General features: G+C 43.9%; 1 protein-coding gene across 1 annotated transcript in view; it reads right to left on the bottom strand.

The window, feature by feature from the left end:
• SEC63 (SEC63 homolog, protein translocation regulator) overlaps positions 1-27,184 on the bottom strand; it is a 200,299-nt gene that overhangs the window by 60,572 nt on the left and 112,543 nt on the right. Inside the window, exons 14-16 of the mRNA XM_030199182.1 lie at positions 26,566-26,648; positions 17,441-17,500; positions 16,789-16,959 (exon numbers count right to left, since the gene is read on the bottom strand). Of these exons, the coding sequence (XP_030055042.1) occupies positions 16,789-16,959; positions 17,441-17,500; positions 26,566-26,648 (314 nt within the window). The remainder of the gene's footprint in view (positions 1-16,788; positions 16,960-17,440; positions 17,501-26,565; positions 26,649-27,184) is intronic.

A 27,184-nucleotide genomic window follows, 5' to 3' on the forward strand; every position in this document is an offset into this window, starting at 1 on the left:
TTCTGAAGATGAGTTCACAAAGCACATATCGGTCATATTACCATTATTCAGAAGAGACTCCAAATGTCTGCTGAACTCTCTCTGAAAGAGCTAACGGGGGCGGGGGTCAATATTCAAAAACAGATTTCACTGGGAAGACGACTCCTGCCCAGTTAAATTGCTTGTGTGGGGCTATCCAATTAACCAGATAGTGTCACACAATATCAGTGCTGACTGCCTAAATTGAAACTGGCTATTCAGTGAGCAGTCTGAGGGCAGAGCTGGCACTTAACTAGTAAAGTGATGATCCTGAGTCTTAACCAGTTGTGTTTAACTGGCCAAACAGGACTGCATAAATAGCAGTCCTATCTATGGCCAGTTTAACTTAGGCGGTTAAGGTTGAATATCAGCACTCAACCATTTAAGTTCCAGTTGTCCACACATACCCAGGTTTTCAATGCTGGTCCCTGGACATAACCCAGCACTTAATATCTGAGCACAAGCCAGTAGTGGCAAAAAAATACCACCAACTGAATATTTAGTCCCAGAACACTATTTCACACATTACAACAATGCTTCTCAACCCAGTCCTTGAGGCACACCTAGTCCCATCAGGTTTTCAGGATATCTACAATGAATATGCATGAGATAGATATACATACCAAGGAGGCACTGCAAGCAATCTCTCTTATTTGCATTCACTGTGGATATCCTGAAAACCTGATGGACTATCTGTGCCTCAAGGACTGGGTTGAGAAGTCCTGTACTACAAACACAGCAAACATTATGTATGTACACCAACCACTGTCTAAAGTCTGGATTATTCAAACCAGCAACTTGCCTTTGCTTTGGCTCTGTTTTTGTTCTCTTGTGGCCTTATTTCTAGCTTACCTTTCCTTCTTCGCCTATTTAGGTTCTCATACCTTGCTGAAAATAAAGAGAATGACATGCCTCAGTGTAACAGCTTCGCCTATCCAGACTGCCTAAAACAACTTCCTGTTGCATGCCATAGACCCCAGTCGGCCATTAATTTTTCCCACGTCTCTACAATTAGGATTTTCTATGCTTATTCCAACCCCTCTCAAATTCTTAGTTGTCTGTAAAGATTTATCTTTAAAGATGGAACAAACGTCTAAGGTTTTTAGTTTCTTTCTGGACCCTACCCTTTCTTTTGAACCTCAGGTAAATCATATTACATGTTATTATTATTTTTTTTTTAACTCTGACAGCTACGACGAATTTGTCACTATTTTTATAGAACACATTTCACTACTTTGGTTCAAGCCATTATTCTAGCTCATTTTGATTATTGTAACAGTCTGTCCTTGTCTCTTAAAGTTAGACTTCATTCAAAGCTTCAGATTTTGCAGAACACAATGGCCAAACTTATACTGGGACTTAAAAGATCTGATAGTGCCTCAGCAGCTCTTATTTCTCTTCACAGGCTTGCTGTTTGTTTAAATTAGCTTGCATAATACTTAAAATATTTGATGGCTTTGTTCTCAATTTTCATTTCATTTCCTTCGCCTTAATCCAGGGACCCATTTCGTTTGTTTTTACCATCTTTTCAAGAGTTAAGTTTAAAAGATTTCTCAAAGACTCAGTTATCAAACACCTCATTTTGTGTTATCCCTTCCAACTGTCTTGCAGTCATCTATTTATTTTCTTTTTCAGAAAATTTGAAGACTTATCCTTTTCAAAATATTTTAGGTTAATTTATTTTTCTGCATTCATCCATATTATTTCTGAATTTTGTTACCCGCTTTGAACCATTTTTGTGGGAGCTGGCGTGATACAAGAACTATATTACATTTATAATTACATTTATTATTTATATTACATTTATTAATGTATTTATTCAGTGGGACACGTAACGGAAGTGGTAAGAGATAACAGTGCAGTCATGAATATATATAACAGCATCAACATGCTGCTATTATCAAAGTGCTGATAAAGAACAGAAAACCACATTAAGTCCAGATCGAGTGTAATAAAAAAAAAAAAGACAAAAGCCCATAAATCTTATTACTATTTAGTAATAAAAATAGTCATGTGCATTATGGGCATAGTATATGCAGAGTTTGCTCCATATAAGACTGTATTGTTCATTGGTATCTTTGAGGGAATATGTGAGCTTTTCTATAGGAGCAATACCTGAACTAGCTGGACATGCCAGTTTGCAATCACAGGAGATTGCTTCCAAGCTTTAGCTATAGTAAATCTGACTGTTGGAAGCATTCCGGATACTAATTTAGTAGTATATTTAGAAACAGGCTATGAGCCCAAAATCTCCAGCTCACATATATGTGAAATCTAACTCTACACTAAGCTAGAGATCTCACAAAAGACCTGAATATTTGGTTCAAGGCCTGAGACTTTGGTTCAAGACCTAAAATGAGGAAAAAATTACAGGCCTGTGTCTCTGACTTGAACTCCAGTGTTGAAACACTGCAGAGCAAGAAGAAACACGAAAGGGTGGGGGGTCTAACTTGCAGAGTTGCATGAATGTGGCAATATGGTGGCAACAGATGTTCTTGAAAAACAGAGCAAAGATGGCTTCACAGAAAGTGTTTTGGTCAAAAGGAAGATGTGGTCAAAAATGAAGAAATGAGTGGTCTTGCAAGAACATGACTTGGTCTTCCAGTAAGAGGTGGTCTATTGTTGGCTTTTCCAGTAAAATACTAACTACTTCATTACCATAGCCAATCAGTGATAACTATGACATTAATATAGATCCAATCAGGTGTGCTTACTGTCATATTATCTGTATCCTGTCATCATGTTTCTATATGAACATCTCACAGCCACCATTTTTCACCTCTCCCCTAGGCTGTACATAATTTAGAAGGTCTTTAAAATTTTGTCTCCTAGGACCTTTGATACAAATCCCACACTTTTAACAGTCCTTTCCTGGACCATCTGAACAGCAGAGTTACTGCCTCCAGAACTGGAAATGTTTTAGATGAAGTCTCATCAATGATACATACAGAGACATTACTACCTCTTTTTTTTTTTTTTATTTCTCTCTTCAACCTAGAATTTAACACCGTAACAGATGGAAGATAAAGGCCAGCATGATCCATCTAGTCTGCGCTCAGTTGGCCAAATTTTGCTAAGAACATAAAAAAACAAAGTGGTTCAGAGGAAGATCAAAATGGTAAACGGTTTGTGTCAGAAGATGTATGAGAAGACAGACCTGGATATGTATACGCTAGAGAGACAGGGGTGACATGATACATAGAAACATAGAAAAATTACGGCAAAAACCATACAGCCTCTCAGAGGTAGGCAATTCCAGTCCTTGAGAGCCGCAGGCAGGTCAGGTTTTCAGGATATCCACAATGTATATGCAGGAGATAGATTTGCATACCAAGGAGGCAGTGCTTGCAAATCTATCTCCTGCATATTCATTGTGGATATCCTGAAAACCTGACCTGCCTGCAGCTCTCGAGGACCGGAGTTGCCTACCCCTGGCCTATCCAGTCTGCCCATCCATACCATCTACTCTCACCTTCACACCCTTAGAGAACTTAAGTACTTGTCACAAGCTTTCTGGACTTCAGATATTTTCATCAACACCTCCATCGGGAGGCTGTTCCATGAATTTGCCACCCTTTCCATGAAGCAGTATTTCTTTAGACTTCTTCTGAGTCTATCTCCTTTCACCTTCATCCTATGCCCTCATTCCAGAGCTTCCTTTCAATTGAAAACCTTGTCTCCTGTGCATTTATGCCACACAGGTAACTTTATCTCCCCTCTCCCACCTTTCTTTCAATGTATACATATTAAGATCTTTATGTCTGTCCCCATAAGCTTTATGACGAAGACCACCAAACATTTTAGTAGCTGCTCTCTGGACCAACTCCATCTTGTTTATATCTTTTTAAAGGTGTGGTCTCCAAAATTGTATACAATATTCTAAGTGAGTTCTCACCAGAGTTTTATATAGGGCATCATCACCTCCTTTTTCCTAATGGCCATTCCTCTCCCTATGCACCCGAGCCATCCTTCTAGCTTTCGCTGTTGCCTTTGCTTCCTGTTTGGCCAACATAAGATCACATACAATCACATCCGAATCTCACTCCTTTTTTTGTGCACAAAATTCTTTGTCCCTTAAATGGTACTATTCCCTCAGGTTTTGCAGCCCAAATGCATGACCCTGCATTTTTTAGCATTACATTTTAGCTGTCAAATTCCAGAGCACTCTTCAAGCTTCGTTAGGTCCTTATTCTCACAATATGTAAGCCGCACTGAGCCTGCCATGAGTGGGAAAGCGCGGGGTACAAATGTAACAAAAATAAAATAAAAAAATATCTACACCATCAGGGGCATCTACCCTATTGCAGATTTTAGTACCATTCACAAAGAGGCAAACCTTACCAGCCATCTCTTCAGGAATATAACTTACAAAAATGTTAAAAAGAACCAGTCCAAGAACCAAACCTTGCAGTAGACCACTGGTAACATAACTTTCCTCAGAGTGAGCTCCATTTACCAATACTCTCTGTTGCCTTCCACTTGACCAGTGCCTAACCCAGTCTGTCATTTGAGAGCCCCACAAAAGGTAGTGGAGCAGGTCTCCTACCATTCAACCAATTCTCCCTTCATGGCAGTCTGGCTTTAGGAAGGGCATAGTATGGAGACTATCCTGACTGAAATGATTAGTGAAATATGAGCAATACTAGATCATGGTGCCATAGCTCTTGCAGTATCATTGGATGTGGCATCAGCATTTGATCTAATATATTATGACCTTCTTCAGCCTATTGGGATAGGAGGGATACTGTACAATGGTTTAGCATTTTTATCAGATAGGTTATAAGTGGTACAGTTAGATTCTATTACCTCTAAGAAGATACCCTTCAACATTCTCCCCTATCTTGTTTAACATCTTTCTTAGCCCTTTAATAACTGATACAGGGTTTTGGTTTGAGTGTTTACTGTTACGCTGATGACATCCTCATTTTGGATACATCTCAGGATACTGAGGGAGCTCAGGGAGGTCCTGGCAGGACCTCTTAAAGATTTATTTAATAGATCTTTTGAGACGGGAGAGATACCGCAAGACTGGAGAGCCCCACAGGATATCAACTGTAATGTTTGATCTAACCCTTTTACAGAAAGGTTTGGTGGCCATGGCATATTGGTTGGCTGCCAAGGGAATGGAGTAGATACTGCGCCGTTTAAGGAAGAAACAGTTTATAAACTGCTAGAGAATCTGAAGGTGGACAAAGCTATGGGGCCGGATGGGATACATCTCAGGATACTGAGGGAGCTCAGGGAGGTCCTGGCAGGACCTCTTAAAGATTTATTTAATAGATCTTTTGAGACGGGAGAGATACTGCAAGACTGGAGACGAGCAGATTGTGGTCCCTCTTCACAAAAGTGGAGACAGGGAAGAAGTGGGAAACTACAGACCTGTAAGTCTCACTTCGGTGGTAGGAAAAATAATGGAGTCGCTGCTGAAAAAAAGGATAGTTAACTTTCTAGAAGACAACGAGTTACAGGACCCAAGGCAACATGGCTTTACCAAAGGAAAATCCTTCCAAACGAATGTCATTGACTTCTTTGACTGGGTGACAAAATAAATGAAGGCTGTGCACTACTTGGATTTCAGCAAAGCCTTTGATACGGTCCCCCACAAAAAACTCAAGCTGAAAGGGCTGAACTTAGGACTGAAAGTGGTGAACTGGATAGAAAACTGGTTGACCGACAGTTGGCAGAGGGAGGCGGTATATGGAATCCGCTCGGAAGGATGGTGAGCAGTGGGGTTCCTCAGGGGTCAGTGCTGGGGCCCATTTTGTTTAATATATTTGTGAGAGATATTGCTGAAGGGTTGGAAGGAAAGGTTTGCCTTTTTGCAGATGACACGAAGATAGCCAATAGAGTGGATACTCTGGAGGAAGTAGAAACGATGAGAAGGGATCTCCAAAAGTTAGAAGAATGGTTGAGGGTCTGGAAGTTAAAATTTAATGCCAAGAAGTGCAGAGTGATGCATTTGGGGTGTAGAAACCCAAAAGAGAGATACCAAATGGAGAGGAGAGATTCGTAAGCTCGACTCAGGAGAGAGACCTTGGGGTGTTGGTGTCGGAGGGTCTAAAGGTGAAGAAACAATGTGACAAGGCAACGGCCGTGGCCAGAAGGATGCTAGGCTGCACAGAGAGGGGTATAACCAGAAGAAGAGAGGAGATGCTGATGCCCCTCTACAAGTCTTTGGTGAGGGCGTATCTTGCTAAAGATGTAAAAAGACTGGAAGTAGTGCAAAGAAAAGCTATAAAAATGGTATGGGATTTGCGTTGCAAACCGTACAAGAGACTTGCCAACCTGAACACATATATCTTGGAGGAAAAGAGAAACAGGGGTGAAATGATACAGATGTTCAAATAACTGGATTAGGAACTGGTTGACGGACAGACGCCAGAGGGTGGTGGTAAATGGAATTCGTTCGGAGGGAAAGGTGAGTAGTGGAGTGCCTCAGGGATCGGTGCTGTGTCCGATTCTGTTCAATATATTTGTGAGTGACATTGCTGAAGGGTTAGAAGGTAAAGTTTGCCTTTTTGTGGATGATACAAAGATTTGTAACAGAGTGGACACCCGGGAGGGAGTGGAAAACATCAAAAAGGATCTGTGGAAGCTATAAGAATGGTCTAAGGTTTGGCAATTAAAATTCAATGCGAAGAAATGCAAAGTGATGCACTTAGGGAGTAGAAATCCACGGGAGACGTATGTGTTAGGCGGGGAGAGTCTGATAGGTACCGAAGGGGAGAGGGATCTTGGGGTGATAGTATCTGAGGATCTGAAGGCGACGAAACAGTGTGACAAGGCGGTGGTCATAAGTAGAAGGTTGCTAGGCTGTATAGAGAGGGGAGTGACCAGCAAAAGAAGAGGTTTTAATGCCCCTGTATAAGTCGTTGGTGAAGCCCCACATGGAGTATTGTGTTCAGTTCTGGAGGCCGTATCTTGCTAAGGATGTAAAAAGAATTGAAGCGGTGCAAAGAAAAGCTAAGAGAATGGTACGGGATTTGCGTTACAAGACGTATGAGGAGAGACTTGCTGACCTGAACATGTATACCCTGGAGGAAAGGAGGAACAGGGGTGATATGATACAGACATTCAAATATTTGAAAGGTATTAATCCGCAAACAAACCTTTTCCGGAGATGGGAAGGTGGTAGAACTAGAGGGCACGATACGAGATTGAAGGGGGGCAGACTCAAGAAAAATGTCAGGAAGTATTTTTTCACAGAGAGAGTGGTGGATGCTTGGAATGCTCTCCCGCGGGAGGTGGTGGAGAGGAAAACGGTAACGGAATTCAAACATGCGTGGGATAAACATAAAGGAATCCTGTTCCGAGCAAATGGATCCTCAGAAGCTTAGCTGAGATTAGGAGGCGGGGCTGGTGGTTGGGAGGCGAGGATATTGCTGGGCAGACTTATACGGTCTGTGCCAGAGCCGGTGGTTGGAGGCAGGGATAGTGCTGGGCAGACTTATACGGTCTGTGCCCTGAAAATGACAGATACAAATCAAGGTAAGGTATACACAAAAAGTAGCACATATGAGTTTATCTTGTTGGGCAGACTGGATGGACCGTGCAGGTCTTTTTCTGCCGTCATCTACTATGTTACTATTTGAAAGATATGAATCCACATACAAACCTTTTCCGGAGTGGAGGAGTGGCCTAGTGGTTAGAGTGGTGGACTTTGGTCCTGGGGAACTGGGTTCGATTCCCACTGCAGGCACAGGCAGCTCCTTGTGACTCTGGGCAAGTCACTCCATTGCCCCAGGTACAAATAAGTACCTAAGCTGCATTGAGTCTGCCATGAGTGGGAAAGCGTGGGGTACAAATAAAAAAAAATAAAAATGGGAAGGTGGTAGAACTAGAGGACATTAATTGAGGTTGAAAGGGGTGCAGACTCAGGAGTTATAACAGGAAGTATATTTTCACAGAGAGGGTGGAAGATACATGGAATGCCCTCCTGCGGGAGGTGGTGGAGATGAAAATGGTAATGGAATTCAAACATGTGGCATAAACACAAGGGAATCCTGTTTAGAAGGAATGGATCTACGGAATCTTCGCGGAGATTGAGTGGCGACGCCAGTATTGGAGAGTAAAACAGGTGCAGGGCAGACTTCTACGGTCTGCGCCCTGATCGTGACTGAATAGATATGGATGGGCTGGAGTGTAAATTTTAAGGGGCTTCGACATTAGCTTCAGAACATTTAGCACAGGAACAGTGCTGGGCAGACTTTTACGGTCTGTGCCCTGAGAAAGGCAAGGACAAATCAAACTCGGGTATACGTATAAAGTACATACATAAGTAATGCCACACTGGGAAAAGACCAAGGGTCCATCGAGTCCAGCATGCTGTCCACGACAGTGACCAATCCAGGCCAAGGGCACCTGGCAAGCTTCCCAAACGTACAAACATTCTATACATGTAATTCCTGGAATTGTGGATTTTTCCCAAGTCCATTTAGTAGTGGTTTATGGACTTGTCCTTCAGGAAACCGTCTAACCCCTTTTTAAACTCTGCTAAGCTAACTGCCTTCACCACGTTCTCCGGCAACAAATTCCAGAGTTTAATTACGCGTTGGTTGAAGAAAATGTTTCTCCGATTTGTTTTAAATTTACTACACTGTAGTTTCATCGCATGCCCCCTAGTCCTAGTATTTTTGGAAAGCGTGGACGTTTCACATCCACCTGTTCCACTCCACTCATTATTTTATCTACCTCTATCATGTCTCCCCTCAGCCGTCTCTTCTCCAAGCTGAAAAGCCCTAGCCTCCTTAGTCTTTCTTCATAGGGAAGTCATCCCATCCCCGCTATCATTTTAGTCGCCCTTCACTGCACCTTTTCCAATTCTACTATATCTTTCTTGAGATGTGGCGACCAGAACTGAACACAATACTCAAGGTGCGGTCGCACCATGGAGCGATACAACGGCATTATAACATCCTCACACCTGTTTTCCATACCTTTCCTAATAATACCCAACATTCTATTTGCTTTCCTAGCCGCAGCAGCACACTGAGCAGAAGGTTTCAGTGTATATCGACGACGACACCCAGATCCCTTTCTTGGTCCGTAACTCCTAACGTGCAACCTTGCATGACGTAGCTATAATTCGGGTTCTTTTTTCCCACATGCATCACCTTGCTCACATTAAACGTCATCTGTCATTTAGCCACCCAGACTCCCAGTCTCGTTAAGGTCCTTCTGTAATTTTTCACAATCCTGTCACGCGTTAACAACTTTGAATAACTTTATGTCATCAGCAAATTTTATTACCTCGCTAGTTACTCCCATCTCTAAATCATTTATAAATATATTAAAAAGTAGCGGTCCTAGCACAGACCCCTGAGGAACCCCACTAACTACCCTTCTCTATTGTGAATACTGCCCATTTAACACCACTCTCTGTTTCCTATCCTTGAACCAGTTTTTAACCCACAATAGGACATTTCCTCCTATCCCATGACCCTCCAATTTCCTCTGTAGCCTTTCATGAGGTACCTTGTCAAACGCCTTTTGAAAATCCAGATACACAATATCAACCGGCTCCCCTTTGTCCACATGTTTGTTTACTCCTTCAAAGAATTTAAGTAAATTGGTCAGGCAAGATTTCCCCACACAAAAGCCGTGCTGACTTGGAGGCATATTTTCAAAGCACTTTGGGAGGCTAAGTTCCATAGGTTTCTATGGAACTTTGGGAGGCTAAGTGCTTTGAAAATGAGCTTGATGGTCTCAGTAATCCATGTCCTCGGATGTGCTCTGTAATTTTGTTTTTGATAATAGCCTCTACCATTTTCCCTGGCACTGACGTCAGACTCGCCGGTCTATAATTTCCCGGATCTCCCCTGGAACCTTTTAAAAAAATTGGCGTTACATTGGCCACCCTCCAATCTTCCGGTACCAAGCTCATTTTTCAGTTCTATCAGTACTCTAGGATGAATACCATCCAGTCCAGGAGATTTGCTACTCTTCAGTTTGCTGAACTGCCCCATTACGTCCTACCAGGTTTACCGTGAAGTCAGTTTATCTTGGGCAGACTGGATGGACCGTTCAGGGCTTTTTCTGCCGTCATTTAGTACGTTACTATATGCTAACCGCTGTTACCACATCCTTTGGCAAAGAATTCCAGAGCTAAACTATTCGTTGAGTGAAAAAATATTTCCTCCTACTTGTTTTAAAAGTATTTCCATGTAACTTCCTTGAGTGTCGCCTAGTCCTTGTACTTTTCGAACGAGTAGAAAATTGATTTACTTCTACTCATTCTACACCACTCAGGACCTCAATCATATCTTCCCTCAGCCGTCTCTTTTCCAAGCTGAAGAGCCCTAACCTCTTTAGCCTTTCCTCATAAGAGTTCTACTACTACTACTTATCATTTCTATAGCGCTACAAGGCATACGCAGCGCTGTACACCATACAGAAAAAAGACAGTCCCTGCTGAAAGAGCTTACAATCTATATAAGACAGGCAAGACAGACAGAACTTTTCAAATTCCGCTATATCTTTTTTGAGATACGGCAACCAGAACTAAATGCAATACTCAAGGTGCAGACGCACCATGGAGCGATACAAAGGCATTAGAGTATTTTTGGTCTTATTCACCATCCCTTTCCTAATAATTCCTAGCATCCTGTTTGCTTTTTTTGGCCGCCGTCACACATTGAGTAGAAGATTTCAGCGTATTATCTATAATGACACCCAGTATTTCTTGAGCACTGACCCCCAAGGCGGACCCTAGCATCAGGTAACTGTGATTTGGATTATTCTTTCCAATGTGCATCACCTTGTATTTGTCCATATTAAATTTCATCTGCTATTTGGATGCCCAGTCTTCCAATTTCTTAAGGTCTTCCTGCAACATTTCACAGTCCACACGTGGTTTAACAACCTTAAATAGCTTTGTACCATCTACAAATTAGATCACCTCACTCGTCGTTCTGATTTCCATATCATTTATAAATATGTTAAATAGTACCGGTCCCAGTACAGATCCCTGCGGCACTCCACACTCCTCCATTGAGAGAAATTACCATTTAACCCTAACCTCTGTTTTCTGTCCAATAACCAATTTCTAATCCACACCACAACCTTGCCTCTGCCATTACTGGTGTAAGTTATGTTTCTTAATGAGGGCAGAAACTTCCTCCAACTTGTTCCCAAAAAGATTGTCACCCTGGCAAGAAACGTCTGCTAATCTCTCCTGAACCACAGATTCAAGGTCAGAGATGAGCAGACATGACAGTCTAAGCATCCTCACACCTAAAGGAGAGTATAAACGCAACACAGATGTCGCGTGACACTTAGATGGCGACTCCAGCTGTGATGAACTAGAGCTGATACCGGGCAGGCTTGTATGATCTGTGTCTCATACAGTGGCGTACCAAGGGCGGGGTGGTCCGGCCTGGGTGCACGCTGCTGGAGGGAGCAGAGAGCAGCCGTGCACCTGTCAGCTCCGTTGGTTCCCTGCTCCCTTTGCCCCGGAACAGGTTACTTCCTGTTCCAGGGCAGAGGGAGCAGGGAGCCAGTGGAGCCGACAGCCGAGCAGCTGCTCCCAGCAGCTAAGAATGCATGGGGGGGGGGGGGGGGGGGGGTCGTGCTGCACCCTGGGGGGACAGACGCTGCTGCAGCCGGGGGGGGGGGGGGGGGGGGTGCGCAGCGGCAAGCTGCCCTGGGTGGCAGCCGACCTAGGATCACCACTGGTCTCATATATGGAAATCTAGTTTAGGATGGGCTGGAAAGGGCTTAGACAGCAACATCAGCGGCTGGAACATGAGGACAGTGCTGGACAGACTTTTATGGTCTATGTCCCGCAAATTAGAAGACAAATAGGATGGAGTGGGCTTCGACGGCAATTCCAGCAATTGGAACATAAGGATAGGGCCAGGCGGACATCTAAGGTCCATGTCCCAGAAGCATCAAAAGGTATCAAATGCGTACCTGGCCAGATACTTCCAACACTCCTGCTTTGTGGCCAGCTGGCAAAGCTCTTCAGCCTGATCCTGTGGGAGGGAGTCTGCAAAGACAAGCACACTGTGAACCAAAGATGCATGTGTAGGGCTGATAGTCCTGATATGGGAAATGAGCATACAGGCTTGATAAACCTTCCTCCCCCCAAATTCCAAAGTTCTGGCTTCTCTGACTGGTGGGTGATGAGGCGTGAGACCTGAACTCCTGGCCCTTGAGAGCTGATTTGACCATCAGGGAGTGATGCAGCAACTGGGCCTTCTCGAATCCAGAAGCCTTTTGGATTTAGTACATGGAATCCACCTTCTTGGGTACCACTTACACAGAGAGAGGGGTACATCCCATAGAAGTCTGTGCAGAAAGACAGTCACAGCATCTCTGGGCATAGAATCAAACTCTTGGACCTGGAAAAACTCAGCTCTAGGTGTATCCTGCAATTCTAACTTAAAAGGGAACATCTGCCATTTCTTTGACAAAACAGGTGAAGAAGAGGGGTTCAGGTGTAGATTTATCTCATCAGGAGGAGAGGGGTCTGAGGGTTTGGGCTTCGTGGGTGTGGCTTGGATCTCTTTCGGGGAGAGAGGACTGGCAACTTGTGGCAGCAGCTTCAGAGAGCATTTTCCATCTCGCAGATGGGCTGCGGAGAGTGCCTTCTCCTGCTTTGGACTTGGCCTGGCCTCACGAGTGACGTCCTGTAGTGTATCTCCTGTCGGACTGGGCTCTCTTTTTCGTCGGGCACTTCTGTTTCCTCCCCTCCCCCTCCCCACAGACGGTTCGGGCTTCGTGGGTGTGGCTTGGATCTCTTTCAGGGAGAGAGGGCTGGTGGCTTATAGCAGCAGCTTCGGAGAGCATTTTCCATCTCGCAGATGGGCTGCGGAGAGTGCCTTCTCCTGCTTTGGACTTAGTCCCGCCCACCCTACCCCTCTACCCACCCACCCACCCACCCCTAGAGTGACATGTCTTATATAACCTCCCTATCAACCCACTCATTACTTTTACCTCACCCATTTCTATTCTTCTATCACCTTCTCCCACTACTCCAACCAGAGTTACACCTAATCACACTGACCACCCTTCAACATCTTCAGCCCTTCTGTGACTGTTCTCTTGTGCTTGACTGCTTAAATATTTTAAATTTAAATGCTGTACTTTTTGTCTATTAGATTGTAAGCTCTTTGAGCAGGGACTGTCTTTCTTCTGTGTTTGTACAGCGCTGCGTACACTTTGTAGCGCTCTAGAAAAGTTAAATAGTAGTAGTAGTAGTAGTAGTAGGGTATCCCGTAAGACCCCTCTTCCGAGAGGTAATCTAGCTCTTCCCCAGACTCCCATGACTGGTCTGTATCAGACTCAGTAAAATAGTCTTCATGAGATGACCAAGTTTGCACCTGCTTAGGTGGGGTGGATTGATGTCCAGGCCTCTGGGTTAGGTGAAGAAGCGAATGCTCACCTCTCGACCTTGAGGGGACTTCCTCCCCCAACGTCAAGTGTTGCAGTGCATGGGGCGGTACAGACGCTGATGCCCCTCAGGACAAGGGGGTCAGGGACTACACCACAGGTAAAGCGTAGGCCTTGAGGTCAGAGATGCTGAGTGCTATGGCTGGCACAAGTGCCTTTGATACCCGAGCATCTTGAAACTGAAGCAAATCCACCAGCTCCTCTTCAGCATGGCACAGAACCAGTCATTGAGGATAGGCATCGGTAAGGCTGGGGCTGCGGCCAGTGTTGGCGTGGAGACAGCCTGAGTTGCCAGTGCCGAATTGGAAGCAGGGTCATGGCTACATGAGGGATGAGGCAATGGCACCAGAATAATCCAGGGGAGCAGACCTCTCGGCACCAGCAATGTCAGTACCCTGGAGCTCCTGGCACTGTGTGTCAAAGTGGACCGATGCTGAAGCTTCTTGGTCTTCGCGTAATGACGGATGACAGCCACTGGGGTCCCTTGGTGCTGAGGAGGAAGACATTGAATCCCCACGTGTCTTCGGTGTCGGGTCCAATGCATATCTGTCCTGGGGCTACTAGCACTCAATGTCGAGGGAGGAGGAGATGTGACCTGCCTGCTCTGCAGAATAAAACTAGACTGAGGGTCCCGTACTTGCACATTGCATGGTAAGGGACTCATGAATGTGCAGTTGGACCGCTGCCAAAAACCTCTTAAAGACATAGTTTGCTGGGCAGCGTCTGCAATAGGCTCTGTCAGGATGATGCCACCCAACTGTTAGGATACATCTGTCCTGCTTATCCCTAGAGAATATAAATTGTCCCTATTTGTCAATGAAATTCTAGCCATTTCCATATCCCCATCTTTTCTGTTTTGGTCCACAAACCTGTACTAAACAAACTGCCTTTATTTTATGTATCCATTAAAATAAAATATTTTGGTTAAACAGGTTTTCAATAATTTCCCCTAAAACTATGTTGCATTTCTAAAAGTAGAGAATGCCATAAAATGGGCCCTTGTCCCTCCTCATAGACATTTTCCTCGTTTGGCTTAGATGAGAGTCCTTTGGAGAAGGAAAATATCAGTCTGAGTCAGTAAATGTCTTCCATTCAAAATTTTAAAAACCATCAGCTTAAAGGTGATTTGTTTTCTCACTGGAAGCCAGTGTAACTGATCTAAAAACAGTGAGGACTGATCCCACCTCGCTCTCCCATAAATCAACTTAGCTACTGCATTTTGTAAAACCTGTGACCTATTAATATATTTAATTGGTGACCACAATACATACAATAATTACAATAAACTGAGGTAATACTGTCGCTTGATCCACCTGTCACAGATAATGTTCAAAAAATGGTTTCCTATGGTAGATGACCTTCGCACCTAGAAAATATTTTTTTTCATATCAATCCCACATAAATGTGTTCACTGGAATCTAAAATCACCCCTAAGACTAATCTCTTTCAGAGTCACTGTAACTCCCAACAGTGTTGGGTTAATTGATGGGCAATCTACATTATTCTCACCCATAATATATTAGTTTTATCTGGGTTCAATTTTAATCTTTGTCCTTGCATCCAAGCTAGTATTTACCAAATGACTGACATGTATATGTTTCCATAAGTGAATTTTTGTACGGAAAAAAAAAAAAAAGAATGTCATCAGAATTTACAAAGATTTTAAGCGCACATCTAATGGGCATAAAAACACATGGAAAATAAGCAGAAATACGATTACACACATCAATAGGTATTCAGTAATGCATCAGAAAGTAGCAGTTTTCATTAAGAATGTCTATTCATTTGAAATAACATTTTTCATATTGTTTTGTATCATTTTTAACCTGAAAAAAAAATATTAAAAAATCTGCATTCCTCCCCATGTCATCAATAGCACCAAGTATGAGCCCTAGTGCATGTTACTGGCATTGCCCCTGAAACAAAAAAAAACCCAAACAAAACAAAACAAAAAAAAATCATAAAAACTTGAGAAACTAAAAATGAAAAAGTTTGGCCTGCACCCTTCTAGTTTTCAGAGAATGAAAAGCTCAAGGCTAGTCAGTCATCAAATGAAGCCCGAAGGAGAGAGACTTAAAGGGAAGATGAAAAAAAACCCTTGTTCACCTAGGATGACAGATACCTTGCACAGAAGAGGGTACAGAAATCAAGAGCTCAATATTCAGCCCACAGCAGTAAGCAGCTTGTAGGCCACTCATAGCTGTGGGCTGAATTAACCCCAGATATTCAATGTCCGGCCTCCAGCACTGAATATCCAGGTTAGTGCGGCAACCCAGAGGTAAACCGGACACAAGCCGATATTGAGACCAGTGCCTTGTTAACTTGGCTGATAAAGTTAGGACAGCCTTTCAGCTCTTAACTGTATCCGCTCACTTAACTGGTCAATAGACTGAATATGGCCGCAAATTGGTCATGCTGGCCCCGGCCACACTCCATCTCTAACCTAGCCAGTCATTGCTTTGTTGGTCAGAAGGGATATTAACCGGATACTGCCGATGAATAACTGGGAATGGCCAGCTCAGTGGGGTGTCCTGCCCTTTTAAATAACCTCAAACGTTTTGGAAGAATTCAAGCATATATGGGAGGGAAAGAACCACAGATCAAATAAAACCTGTGACAGCATATTAGTAAGGTGCAAAAGTGCAGACTGGGTGGCCCAAACAGTCCTTTTATGCTGACATCTGTATACCTACTGTATCTGAATGTAATTCCCCTTGAACTGCTAATGAAAAGGTATGAACTAAATCCTAATAAGGGAAATCCACTCTGCTGTGGAACTATGTATTATCTGCATAAAGACAACCTTCCTTCTTACCCCTCCTGCAATATGACTCATGAAAGCATTGAAAAAGACTGGCTCCAGGACAGACCCCAAAGATAAGTCACAGATAATCAAAAATGAACTCTGATGTATGTCACGTAACCAGTTTCTAATCCAGCACTAATACCCGAGGGCTGACCCTATCCCCTACACTGTTCAATTTATGAGCCTCTAATGGGAGACAGTGCCAAAAGTTGTACTCAGAAACAATGGTCAAGAGGTGTCTGAGATGACACCTAATACAAGTCTTTACTAGCTTGGGAAATGGATGATCTCTGCAGAGGCATTTATTGCAATACTTGTACGTGAATTGTTTTTGTACTGTAAGTAGTGGCTTTCCCAGGTCTCTTGACGTTTATAGACTTTTTTCCACCAGGAATTTATCCAAACCTTTTCTAAACACAGCTACACTAACTGCTTTTCTCACATCCTCTGGCGACAAGTTCCAGAGCCAGCCAGCTCCCAAGTTTAGCCATTCAGTGAATACACCTGCATGTACAACCAAGCTGCTACATCTTTAGACATAGTGCACCAGATTCTTGAAGAGGAATACGTACATTTCCCAGCACCCCGTTGGCCTGCTTCTGCTTCGGCTGCTTCTGCTGTGGTAAGGGTGGGGCGACCACTTTCTTCTTCACTGGCTTCTTTTTCTTGGATTTGGAAGCTTTCTTGGCTCCTTTGCCCTTCTGCTGCCATCCTTTGCTTTTCATCTTGTTGACGTCTCCCTGCTGTAACAGACCCAAAGGAGAAATAACATGCAAAGATCATCAACTCCTTTCCACATCCTCATCTATAAGAGATGAGCAAACTATAGCCTGCAGGAGTTTGGCAATTTGGATCCTGAAAATGCTGAATAGAGCTTTGGGGGGGGGGGGGGGGGGGGGGGGGGGGGGAGAGGGAGAGAGCAGCGACAAATGCCGAGACAGCCTCTGTGATGCTCCAGAGATTTCCACCACTGCTCAGATTTCCTGTGCAGGAGATGGGTACAACTGCCTCAGCCTACCACCATCAGGATGCCAACCTAAATGTTGTCCACCCTTGGTCTATAACCTGCTCCTCCCTTTCTGCACAATGCTGTGCTGGAAAAGGATTCCTAAAACAAGGGAAATGATGTACTCAGCAGAGACAAACTGCTTGCTTGAGATGTGCACATAGAAAAAATAATTCTTCCATTAGAAATCACAAGTGACAAAAAAAGTAACAACTTACTCCTTCCTCTACAGGCTGGTCTTCTGCAGCACATGTGGACTGTTCTTTTTCAAACATATCCTGATAGTAAAAAACAAACAAAACAAACAAACAGGGAAGGGGAGGTCTGTTAGTTGTGTTACGTTTGATTAATATACAAATATATTATATGCTTCAAATAATTTTTAAATTCATCTGAATCTTTTCACATGGCTTCTGATGATGTGGAGGGGAATAATCGAACATTGCCGGCCAAATAGTTCGCCGGCAATCTATGATGGCGGCGGCGCTACAGCTGGCCGGAACCGTATTATCGAAAAAGGTGGCCGGCCATCTTTTTTTTCGATAATACGGTTTAGCCTGGCCAAATGCCGTGGAGTTCGCCGGGTTTGAGATGGCTGGGTTTCTTTTTCAGCGATAATGGAACGTTATGTCGCCCATCTCAAACCCCGGCCAAATTCAAGGCATTTGGCCGTGTGAGGAGCCAGCATTTTTAGTGCACTGGCTCCCCTGACATGCCAGGACACATGCCAGGACACCAACCAGCCACCCTAGGGGTCACTGCGGTGGACTTCAGAAAAGCTCCCACGTGCATAGCTCCCTTACTTTGGTAGCTGAGCCCCCCAAACCCACTACCCACAAATGTACTGCACCCACTAAAATTGCTCCAGGGACCTGCATACAGCCTCTAGGACTTATTGCTGCTGTATAACTTTGGCACACCAGTTCACACCTGAAGACTAATCTCTCTGAAAAAGTCCTTTCTTGAAATAATCACGTTTACTCACAGTTAACTGCAGCTCAGAGGTTGTGCCCCATTGGCAAAGAGTCCCCTGGTACTAAGATTAGCAGTAGGTCAGAGCTGGCACAATGGTGTACAATGCCCTCTTTCAGCACCATTCAAGGTAAGAACTACGTTCTCTAACGTGAGTAACACAGGAAAGGGAACTAAAACTGGCTTACAAAAATGGTACTACCGCATGGACTACAACAGGAAACAAAACAGGGCACACTCTGACCCAGTTAGCAGGGGGGAAAAGTACCATGGGAGTAGAGCCCAGTACCCTACACCCACCACAATGCATTGCTAATGTGACTATGCTGGGCACCTAACAGAAAAGGTGTCACACTCACCCGAGAGCCACATCACAACCAGGGAAAGGCTGTCGGAGGATACAACACATTCTGCTGTCATGGAGGTGGGTATGGCATTTGAGGCTGGCATACAGGCTGGCAAAAAAGGTTTTTAGTTTTATTTTTTTTAGTTTGGAAGGGGATTGGTGACCACTGGGGGAGTATGGGGAGGTCATACCCCATTCCCTCCAGTGGTCATCTGGTCAGTTGGGGCACCTTTTTGAAGCTTGGTCATGAAAATAAAAGGACCAAGTAAAGCCGGCGAAATACTGCTTAACGCCGCTTTTTTTTCCCATTATCGGCGAAAGCCGGCCATCTGGTAGCCATGCCCATGTCCCGCCTTCGCTAATCTACCGACACGCCCCCTTAAAGTTTCGCTGGCGAAGCGACAGGGAAAGCAGCGATGCTGTCAAAAATGCCGCTTTTGATTATACCGATTTCGCCGCTTTTAAGAAATTGCCGGCCATCTCCCGATTTGTGTCGGAAGATGGCCGGCGATCACTTTCGATTATAAGCTGGATAGTGTGAATAAATGAGACCAGTATGGCAGCCTTCAGCTATGGCTTAAAAAAAAAAAAATCTTACCAGAAAAATCAAGAGAACCAAAGACTCATTTCACAAGAGAACATATCAGCCCAAAGTAGGAAAAGGTACAAAAGTGGCAACCAAAAACTCACAAGAGCAAAATATATAGGATACTAAATATTACTTGGAAAAGAACCTTCAAAAATATATATACAAAAAGAGGCAAGGACAACATCACATAAATTGAGACTAGGTTATCGGACTCTTACAGCGCACATCTGTTCGAAAAACAGATCCTATTGCAGCTCAAATCACTTGCACCCTCCCCCCCCCCCCCCCCCAAAAAAAAAAAAAATCATAAACATCTCAAAAAGCACTCAAAAGAAATTTTATTCCAACACTCAAAAAGAATAAGCGGTTACTTAACTGACACAACAGTATACAGCGCTGGCAACTCCTTATGCACCCAAAGCTCACCAAATCACAATCGCATTTCAATTCCAAGTTTCAAGTTTAATAAAGACTTTCTAACCCGCCCATCATTACAATCTAATAGGAAGAAAATGAAAACATTCATCATCAACTGACAAGACACAGTGATATAAAAGGAGCAAGAGAAGAACTATATTATCTTACAGGAAAGAGAAAAAAAGGAGGGAAAACAATAGGGAAATATGACTGTTGGCGATATATGCAATTCCGGCTAGTGCCCACAAGCCTCCAAAAAAGGTAGGTCTTTAGCTCAATTTTAAACTGAGAAAGTGGAGAAGATCTTCAAATCTTCTGGCAAAGAATTCCAAAGCAGAGGAGCTTGCACTGAAAAAAAATGGAGCAGCATGCAGCGAGAGAAGAAATATCATGAAAAGAAAATCGTACAACTAGAAAGTGAGGGTAATGTATTTTACTGGCTTTATATTTTTCACCTTGGACTTTTGAATAAACCTAGTACTTAAGTACAGTAATTTTGCTGGAGAAAGACTGGAGAAAACAGAAGGAAAGAAATCGCAGGTGGCTGGAGGCAAAAGAGCAAGCTTGGGGATGTCTACCTTAGGGGGTGGGGGGCTGACAAAGCTGGATGTTGAACTTACCTGGTAGTTGGGGGGGGGGGGGGGGAAGAGCTGGGGATGATGAGTCGAGGAGGGGAACAATTTGTATTTACATCTACTGGATTACCTTTCAAGTATATGTGTGGATCACTTGACCACCTTGTTTTCACTTTTTGAATTTTGCATCTGACTCCTGTATCCAATCTGCAGTGTATATCTGAAAAAGCTAAGTACAACTTGCTGTGTTCTTGCCTCACATTCACTTGTGACTCTGAATGAAATTATTGTGGATTAAGCTTAGCTATATTGATACCTTACAAGTAGTTTGATTAGCAGTAAAAAATGTCTGGAAGGCTGGTTATACGGGAGGTGCAATGATTGGAAAGTGAAAGCTTGCCAACTTTCTGGCTATGCCTCACGATTCTGAGCACAAACACAAAAGATTTCATTTATAGTCTCTTTGATAAAATTTGTTTTGTGATTGTGAAATAACAATGGTCTTTCACCCTTTCAGAGTTAGTACAGCAATAGTGGACATCTGGCTTTTAATATTACTCCGTTTAATGTTTATTTTTTTGTTTTACTGTATTATTACTGATGTGAAATTGACTTGAAAGGAAAGGTGGAATTCAATAACATAAGGAACATAATATCAGAAGCAAAGCTCCAATAGTTGCAGTACTAAGGGACCATATTAAATGCTGGCTGGAGTAAGCTATTCTAACAGACACTGTCTGCAGGATCCCATCCTCTAATGGTTTGCTGGGTTCATTTACAGAAGTCCATCTTTAATGCAACACAGTACTTAAAGACAACAGGGCTGAATCTAGAAGGAGAAATTAGACCTTACCTGCGAAGTTACTTTCCTTCAGTCTTTCCGGACCATTCCTTACAATTAACTGTGAAGTGACTGCATCTGGTGCTGTGCAGACCTGAACAACAGAACCTGTGCATAAGCAACATGTGTGCTGTTGTAAGCTTGCTCTTGCTCATATTTCAGTGCTATTGTTTTTGTTTGCATTTCTTCTGCCTCCTGACGATTCACTCAGCTTTGAAAGCCCTTAGAGCAGACAATGAAAACAAGGAGGGAACAGGGAATGATCTGGAGCGACTAAAGGAAAGTAAATTAACAGGTAAGCTCTAATTTTGCCTTCCTCAGTGTTTTGCTCCCAGACCATTCCCCTATGAGTGGAAAGTACCAGAGCAGTATTCACCGAGGGTGGAAAACAGCCAGTCCAGACTCCAAAACCTCAGACCCAAGGGTTGTGTCATTGTGGGCCTGGACATCCAGATGGTAGTGTTTTAAAAGGTATGTAAGGACGACAAAGTAGCTGCTCTGCAAATGTCTGCCACCGGCACCTATAAGTGCTCCTCCCATGAAGTGGATTGCGCTCTGGTCAAATGCGTGCGGAGCACAGCCAGCGCCCTCTGACCACCAAGAAGGTAGGCAGAGGCAATCGCTTCTTTGATCCAGCAGGCAATGGTAGCTTTAGAGGCTGACACACCTTTCTTCCAGCCCATGAACAGAACAAAAAGACGATCTGAGCTGCAGAACTATGCAGTCTTGCGAAAATAACAGCACTTTCCGGTCATCCAACCTCTTACCTACTAAAGACAGGGAGGGTCTGGTAGACATGAAAAGGAGACACTACCGTAGATTTTAAAAAAAGGGAACTGGGCGCAGAATGTCTCGCCCCTCTAAGAAAAGCAGGAATGGCTCCCTATATTACAGAGCCTGCAGCTCCGAAACACGCTGCACCGAAGTAATGGCCGCTAAAAAGGTTACCTTGATGAAAAGACCTTTCAAAGTAGCTGACTGGAGAGGCCTGAAGGGAGGCCTCAGCAAGGCTGACAAGACCAAGTTGAGATCCCAGAGAAGAACCATCGGCCAAACCCGAGGCTGCAAATGACAAACACCCTGAAGGAAGTGGGCCACATCCGGATGGAGGGAAAGGGAACACTCCTGCACTGGAACTGCAGAAGGCCACTAACTGTACCTTTAAGGACGAGATGGCCAAACCCTTCTGCAGGCCATTTTGGAAAAACTGCAAAATATACACGACTAACAAATGCCATGACACCACCCCGTGAGATGCACACCAGTCCTCAAAAATGCACCAGACTCACACATAGGCTAACCACATGGAATGCTTCCAAGAACTCAAGAGGATGGAAATGACAGATACAGAGTAACCACGTTTCAACAACTGTGCCAGCTCAAGATCCACACTATAAGCAAGAATTGAGCCGTGTGCACCATGGCTAACAGACCCTATCACAACAGGGACGGTGTGAATGGAAACCAAAGTGGCCATCAACCAGCAGCCGAACAATCTCTGTACCACGGCCAATACGACCAATCTGGAGCGATAAGGACCATTCAACCACCATGAGACACTATCCGCTGAATGACAGGCCCTATCAAGGGCCAAGGCAGGAGCACATACAACAGCCAGAGACAAGGCCAGGACATCGATGTCCTCTGCCATCGGCTCCTTCTTGTGACTGAAACAGCAAGACGTCTTGGCATTCTTGGCCATGGCCATGAAACCATGACCGGTACTCCCCAGCAACTCACTAGGGTCTGGAAGGCCTCCTCAAATAAGGCCCACTCCCCTGAATATAGAAAGTTCCGACTGAGGAATTCTGCCTGCACATTCTATACTCCGGCCACATGCTGCGCTAAGATCTCAGCCAGAGGGTGCTCCACCCAGGCCATCAGATCATCTGCCTTGCTCGCCTACTCCAAGTGTCCCCTGTTGGTTGACATATGCCATCGCTGTGGAACTGTCCGACAAGACACTCACCGTTCGGTTCAGGAGAAGAGGCTGTAACGGATCCAGGGCCATTCCAATTTATAAATCACTGAGCCTCCTCAGAGGACCAGTGTCCCTTGGATACCTAATGCCAAATCTAGGAGGATACCAATTCCACTGGCAATTCTCTTAAGTGTGTCTTAGTAGAACCACAGTTATAATCCATCTGACTAGAGCAGGTTCTTGATTATTTGATTTGTATATACCAAAGCTCTTAATCACTTATAACCTTTTTCGATTTTAATGGTGACCTCAGCAGTGCTCATTGCTAGTACATAGGAATAGCAATGGATCCAGCACCCACCTCTTCATCGGCACACCTGATTACCATGTCTCAAAAATACTTTAACCCTAATTTTAATTTTTTCAAATAATAGGTACTTATCTTTCACGTGTGTCAGACTCGGGGTTAAACACGTCCGACATGCATGTTTTGCCCATACATAGGCTGTCTCAAGGACTTTCCCCTAGAAATAATCAAAGAGAAAGGTAGCTAAGATCACTGCATAAGTGTCATACTTGCCTACTCTCATGCAGTGATACAATCAGTATTCAAAAAAACTTGTCTTTACCCTCAGCCGTCTTCAGCACCAGCTTTGCTATAATTTTTATGGGACAAACCCTCGCAAAGATGGCGACGGCGTCTTTCTGTCTATCTATAGTTTCTTAGTCATGACGTCTCACTCCTTCCCTCTGGCTCCTATAGGCTGGATGGAGCACCCTAATTAAATTAACGACGTCCACTCCAGCTCTGCATTTAAGCCAGCCGGTGTCACTGTTTGCAATGTGTATATGTACCACTGCTCTATAAAATTTGACAGTTTATTGAGCCCCCTTCTTTACCCAGCTGTACATGCTCAACTATCCTCCATCTAATGTCCTCTACTGTATGATGATTTTGTACCCAGTGATCCACTAGAGGGGCCTGGGTGTTATTTGTGATAATTCGAGATTTGTGTTCAGTTAGCCGTGTCCTAATAGAATGCTTACTTCTCCCCACTTACACTAGGTTGCAAGGACATTATATCGCATAAATCACATTACTAGTATCACAGTTGGTGATATCTGTAGCCTTCAAGATTTTATCCACTCCTGGCACTGTCCATTCTGGCCCTATGATTGCTAGCCTACACCACTGGCACCTCCCACAGGCTTGGTGTTCCCCCTTTAATTCTTTCTCACGGGGCTTAGAAAATGTATTTCCTGCCAACAGCTCTCCTAGCATTTTGCCCCTGGTGTAGGGTATCATTGGGAACTCTTGGAAGCAAGGATAAAGCTGGACTATGTGCCAGTGGGACCTCAATCTGTACCACCCCCTGACTGGTCTCTGTAAACGGATGAATTAAGTACTGGAAGTGACCCTAAACCAAGTGAACAAGCGGGGGAAGGTCGAGGACCAGATACTATGAAAACGAGGACCAGATCCACCCAACAGAAACAAAAAACAAGCAAGGATCGGGACCGTCCAGGGGATACATGGGGACGGACCTTTCGGAAACATTAGGAGTGGCCTAGTGGTTAGGGTGGTGGACTTTGGTCCTGGGGAACTGAGTTCGATTCCCGGCACAGGCAGCTCCTTGTGACTCAGGCCGCTATGCTCGCTGCCAAGATCCAAACATACCAGTTCTTCACGAGCGTCCACTTGCGGAACTTGGTGAGGCAACTGTCCAGCTTGGTTGATGCACTCCCTCCGGAGCAGGTCGAGCCATTTTACCAGGTGGTTTCACCAGGTGGTCAGGCAGCAAAGGTGATGGCAAAAGCCAGGAGGACACTTGGGTGCTCAGGGAAAGGAATGGCCAGCAGAAAAAAAAAGTGATAATGCCTTCTGTTTAAGTTTCTAGTCAGACCTTATTTGGACAGCTGTGTACCATTCTGGAGACCGCACCTTCAAACAGATATAAATAAGATGAAACCACTCCAAAGGGTGGCTACTAAAATGATCAATAATCACCATCATAAATTATATAGGGACAAAGATCTCAACATGTATACTGTGGAAGAAAGTTGGGCGAGAGGAGATATGATAGAAACATTTAGATACCTCTGTGGCACAAATGCACAGGAAATGAGTCTCTTTCAACTGAAAGGAAGCTCTGGAATTGGAGAGTAGCCTAATGGTTAGAGCAGTAGTCAGAGAAACAGAGAGCCCAGTTCAAATCCCTCTGTGGCGAATTGTAACCCTCTGCTGCCTCAGGTACAAACTCATCATGAGAACCCAGTAGGGACAAGGAAAATACCTTCTGTACCTGAATGTAACTTACTTTGGAAAAAAGTGTAAGCTAAACAAACCAACCAAGGAAACTTTTCTTTACGAAAAGGATGGTGGGTACATGAAATACTTCCAGAGGAGGTGGTGGAGATTAAGAATGTACCTAAATTCAAGAAAGCATGGGACAAGAACAGAGGATCTTTAAGGTAGAGGAGGCAATTGTAGAGGTTTGTGGTTAACCGCAAAGCAAAGGGGTTCACAAGATCCACAAAATTCAACAGCACACAAGAAAATGGAAAAGAAACCAACTTCAAGAGATCAGTCCAAACTCAGGGTAAGATGCTCCAATAAGCAATTTTATTTGGACCGTACACGGTCCGTGTTTCGGCTTTTAAAAAAGCCTTCATCAGGAATCGATCAGTGAGTGCACAAATTTGTTGGTGTAAGACAGTATTCTTCGTTTGCATTTACAGAGATCAATTCATATGCTCAACTGTCAATCAGTATACAACTGTGCACTCACGGATCGACCCCTGATGAAGCTTTTTTAAAAGCTGAAACACGGACCGTGTAGGGTCCAAATAAAATTGCTTATTGGAGCATCTTACCCTGAGTTTGGACTGATCTCTTGAAGTTGGTTTCTTTTCCACTTTCTTGTGTGAGGTTTGTGGTTAACCATAAAGCCTATCAAGTCTGCCCATCTGTACTTTTATCTACTTTTATCTACTTTTCTCTATTTCCATGTTACTTCTCTTAAAGATACTGAAGCACTGCATGTGGGTTGTGCCATATCCAGTTCTAGTCAATTAAAATTAGGGCATCTGATTGTAGGGTTTTATACATTGTAAATTTAGATGTTTATAATCAAGTCAATTAAGGGCTTTGAGGGGGTGCTAAAAATGTGTGTATTTGTGTTTTCCACTACACATTTTTTAGGTGGATTCCATTTTTACATAACTACTAACAAATTAAGGAGCCCTTTTACTAAGGGGTGCCAAAAAGTGGCCTGCACTGGTGAAGGCACGTGTTTTGGACGCGCGCAGGTCAATTTTTCAGCACACCTGGAAAAAAGGCATTTTATTTTTGTGGGCGAAAACAGACATGCAGCAAAATTAAAATCAGCGTACATCCATTATCGGCCTGAGACCCTACCGCCACACACTGACTTAGTGGTAAGGTCTCCCGCACTACAAAATAGAGAATATTTTCTACCACGTTTTGGATGCACGTAAAAAATGGAAATACCGCCTGGGGCACGTGGTAGCCGGGTGGTAGTTCCAATTTGGCACACGCTGGACGAGTGTAGGCACCTACACACCTTAGTAAAAGGGCCCCTTAAGTTGGTACAATTTCTCTTTGCCTCTTGCCACCTCCAGTAGTCACACTCCTCACCCAGTGACTTACTGAGATACTTACTGCCATTGTTTGTCTTGTGAGTGTGATAAGGACTGTGACAAGGGATCCCACTGTTATGTTATTGCTGTCTTCATCATCTAGAACTAAAAGGAGAGGAGATGAAATAAATGAAAGCTGCCCAGCCAATGCCTTTTCCACCACATTCATAACCACTGAAACCAAGTATAAAACCAATCAAGCAATGGAAAGAGCTGCAAATATGAAATTATACCCAGAGAAAAAGTGAAAAAAAAAATAACAGGAAGCCATGGTCTTACTAGAGCGATCGATTAAAAAAAATATTCAGTTCATAAGGTCACATGAAATCTTCAAATCAGAAACTTGCCAGTTTTCTGGCTTGGTTATACCTTTTTTTTTTTTTTTTTTTATATGTTGCTTGTTATATTTTTGCATACCGTAAGAAAAGTGGTGCACTACTCATTAGCCACATTCCTGCTTTTAAGTCTTTCTCTCAACCAATCTGCCCTCCAGCTGTGCTGTCATCATACTGTGCATTTTCTATACACCATCTGCATGGGGGTTCAATATGATCAGCACAGTGGCGTTCCTAAAGGGGGGGGGGGCGGTGGGTGCGGTCCGCCCCGAGTGCACGCCGCTGGGGGGGGGGGGGGTGCCGCGC

This window comes from Microcaecilia unicolor, chromosome 3, assembly GCF_901765095.1.
Source record: "Microcaecilia unicolor chromosome 3, aMicUni1.1, whole genome shotgun sequence".
Taxonomy (NCBI): domain Eukaryota; kingdom Metazoa; phylum Chordata; class Amphibia; order Gymnophiona; family Siphonopidae; genus Microcaecilia; species Microcaecilia unicolor.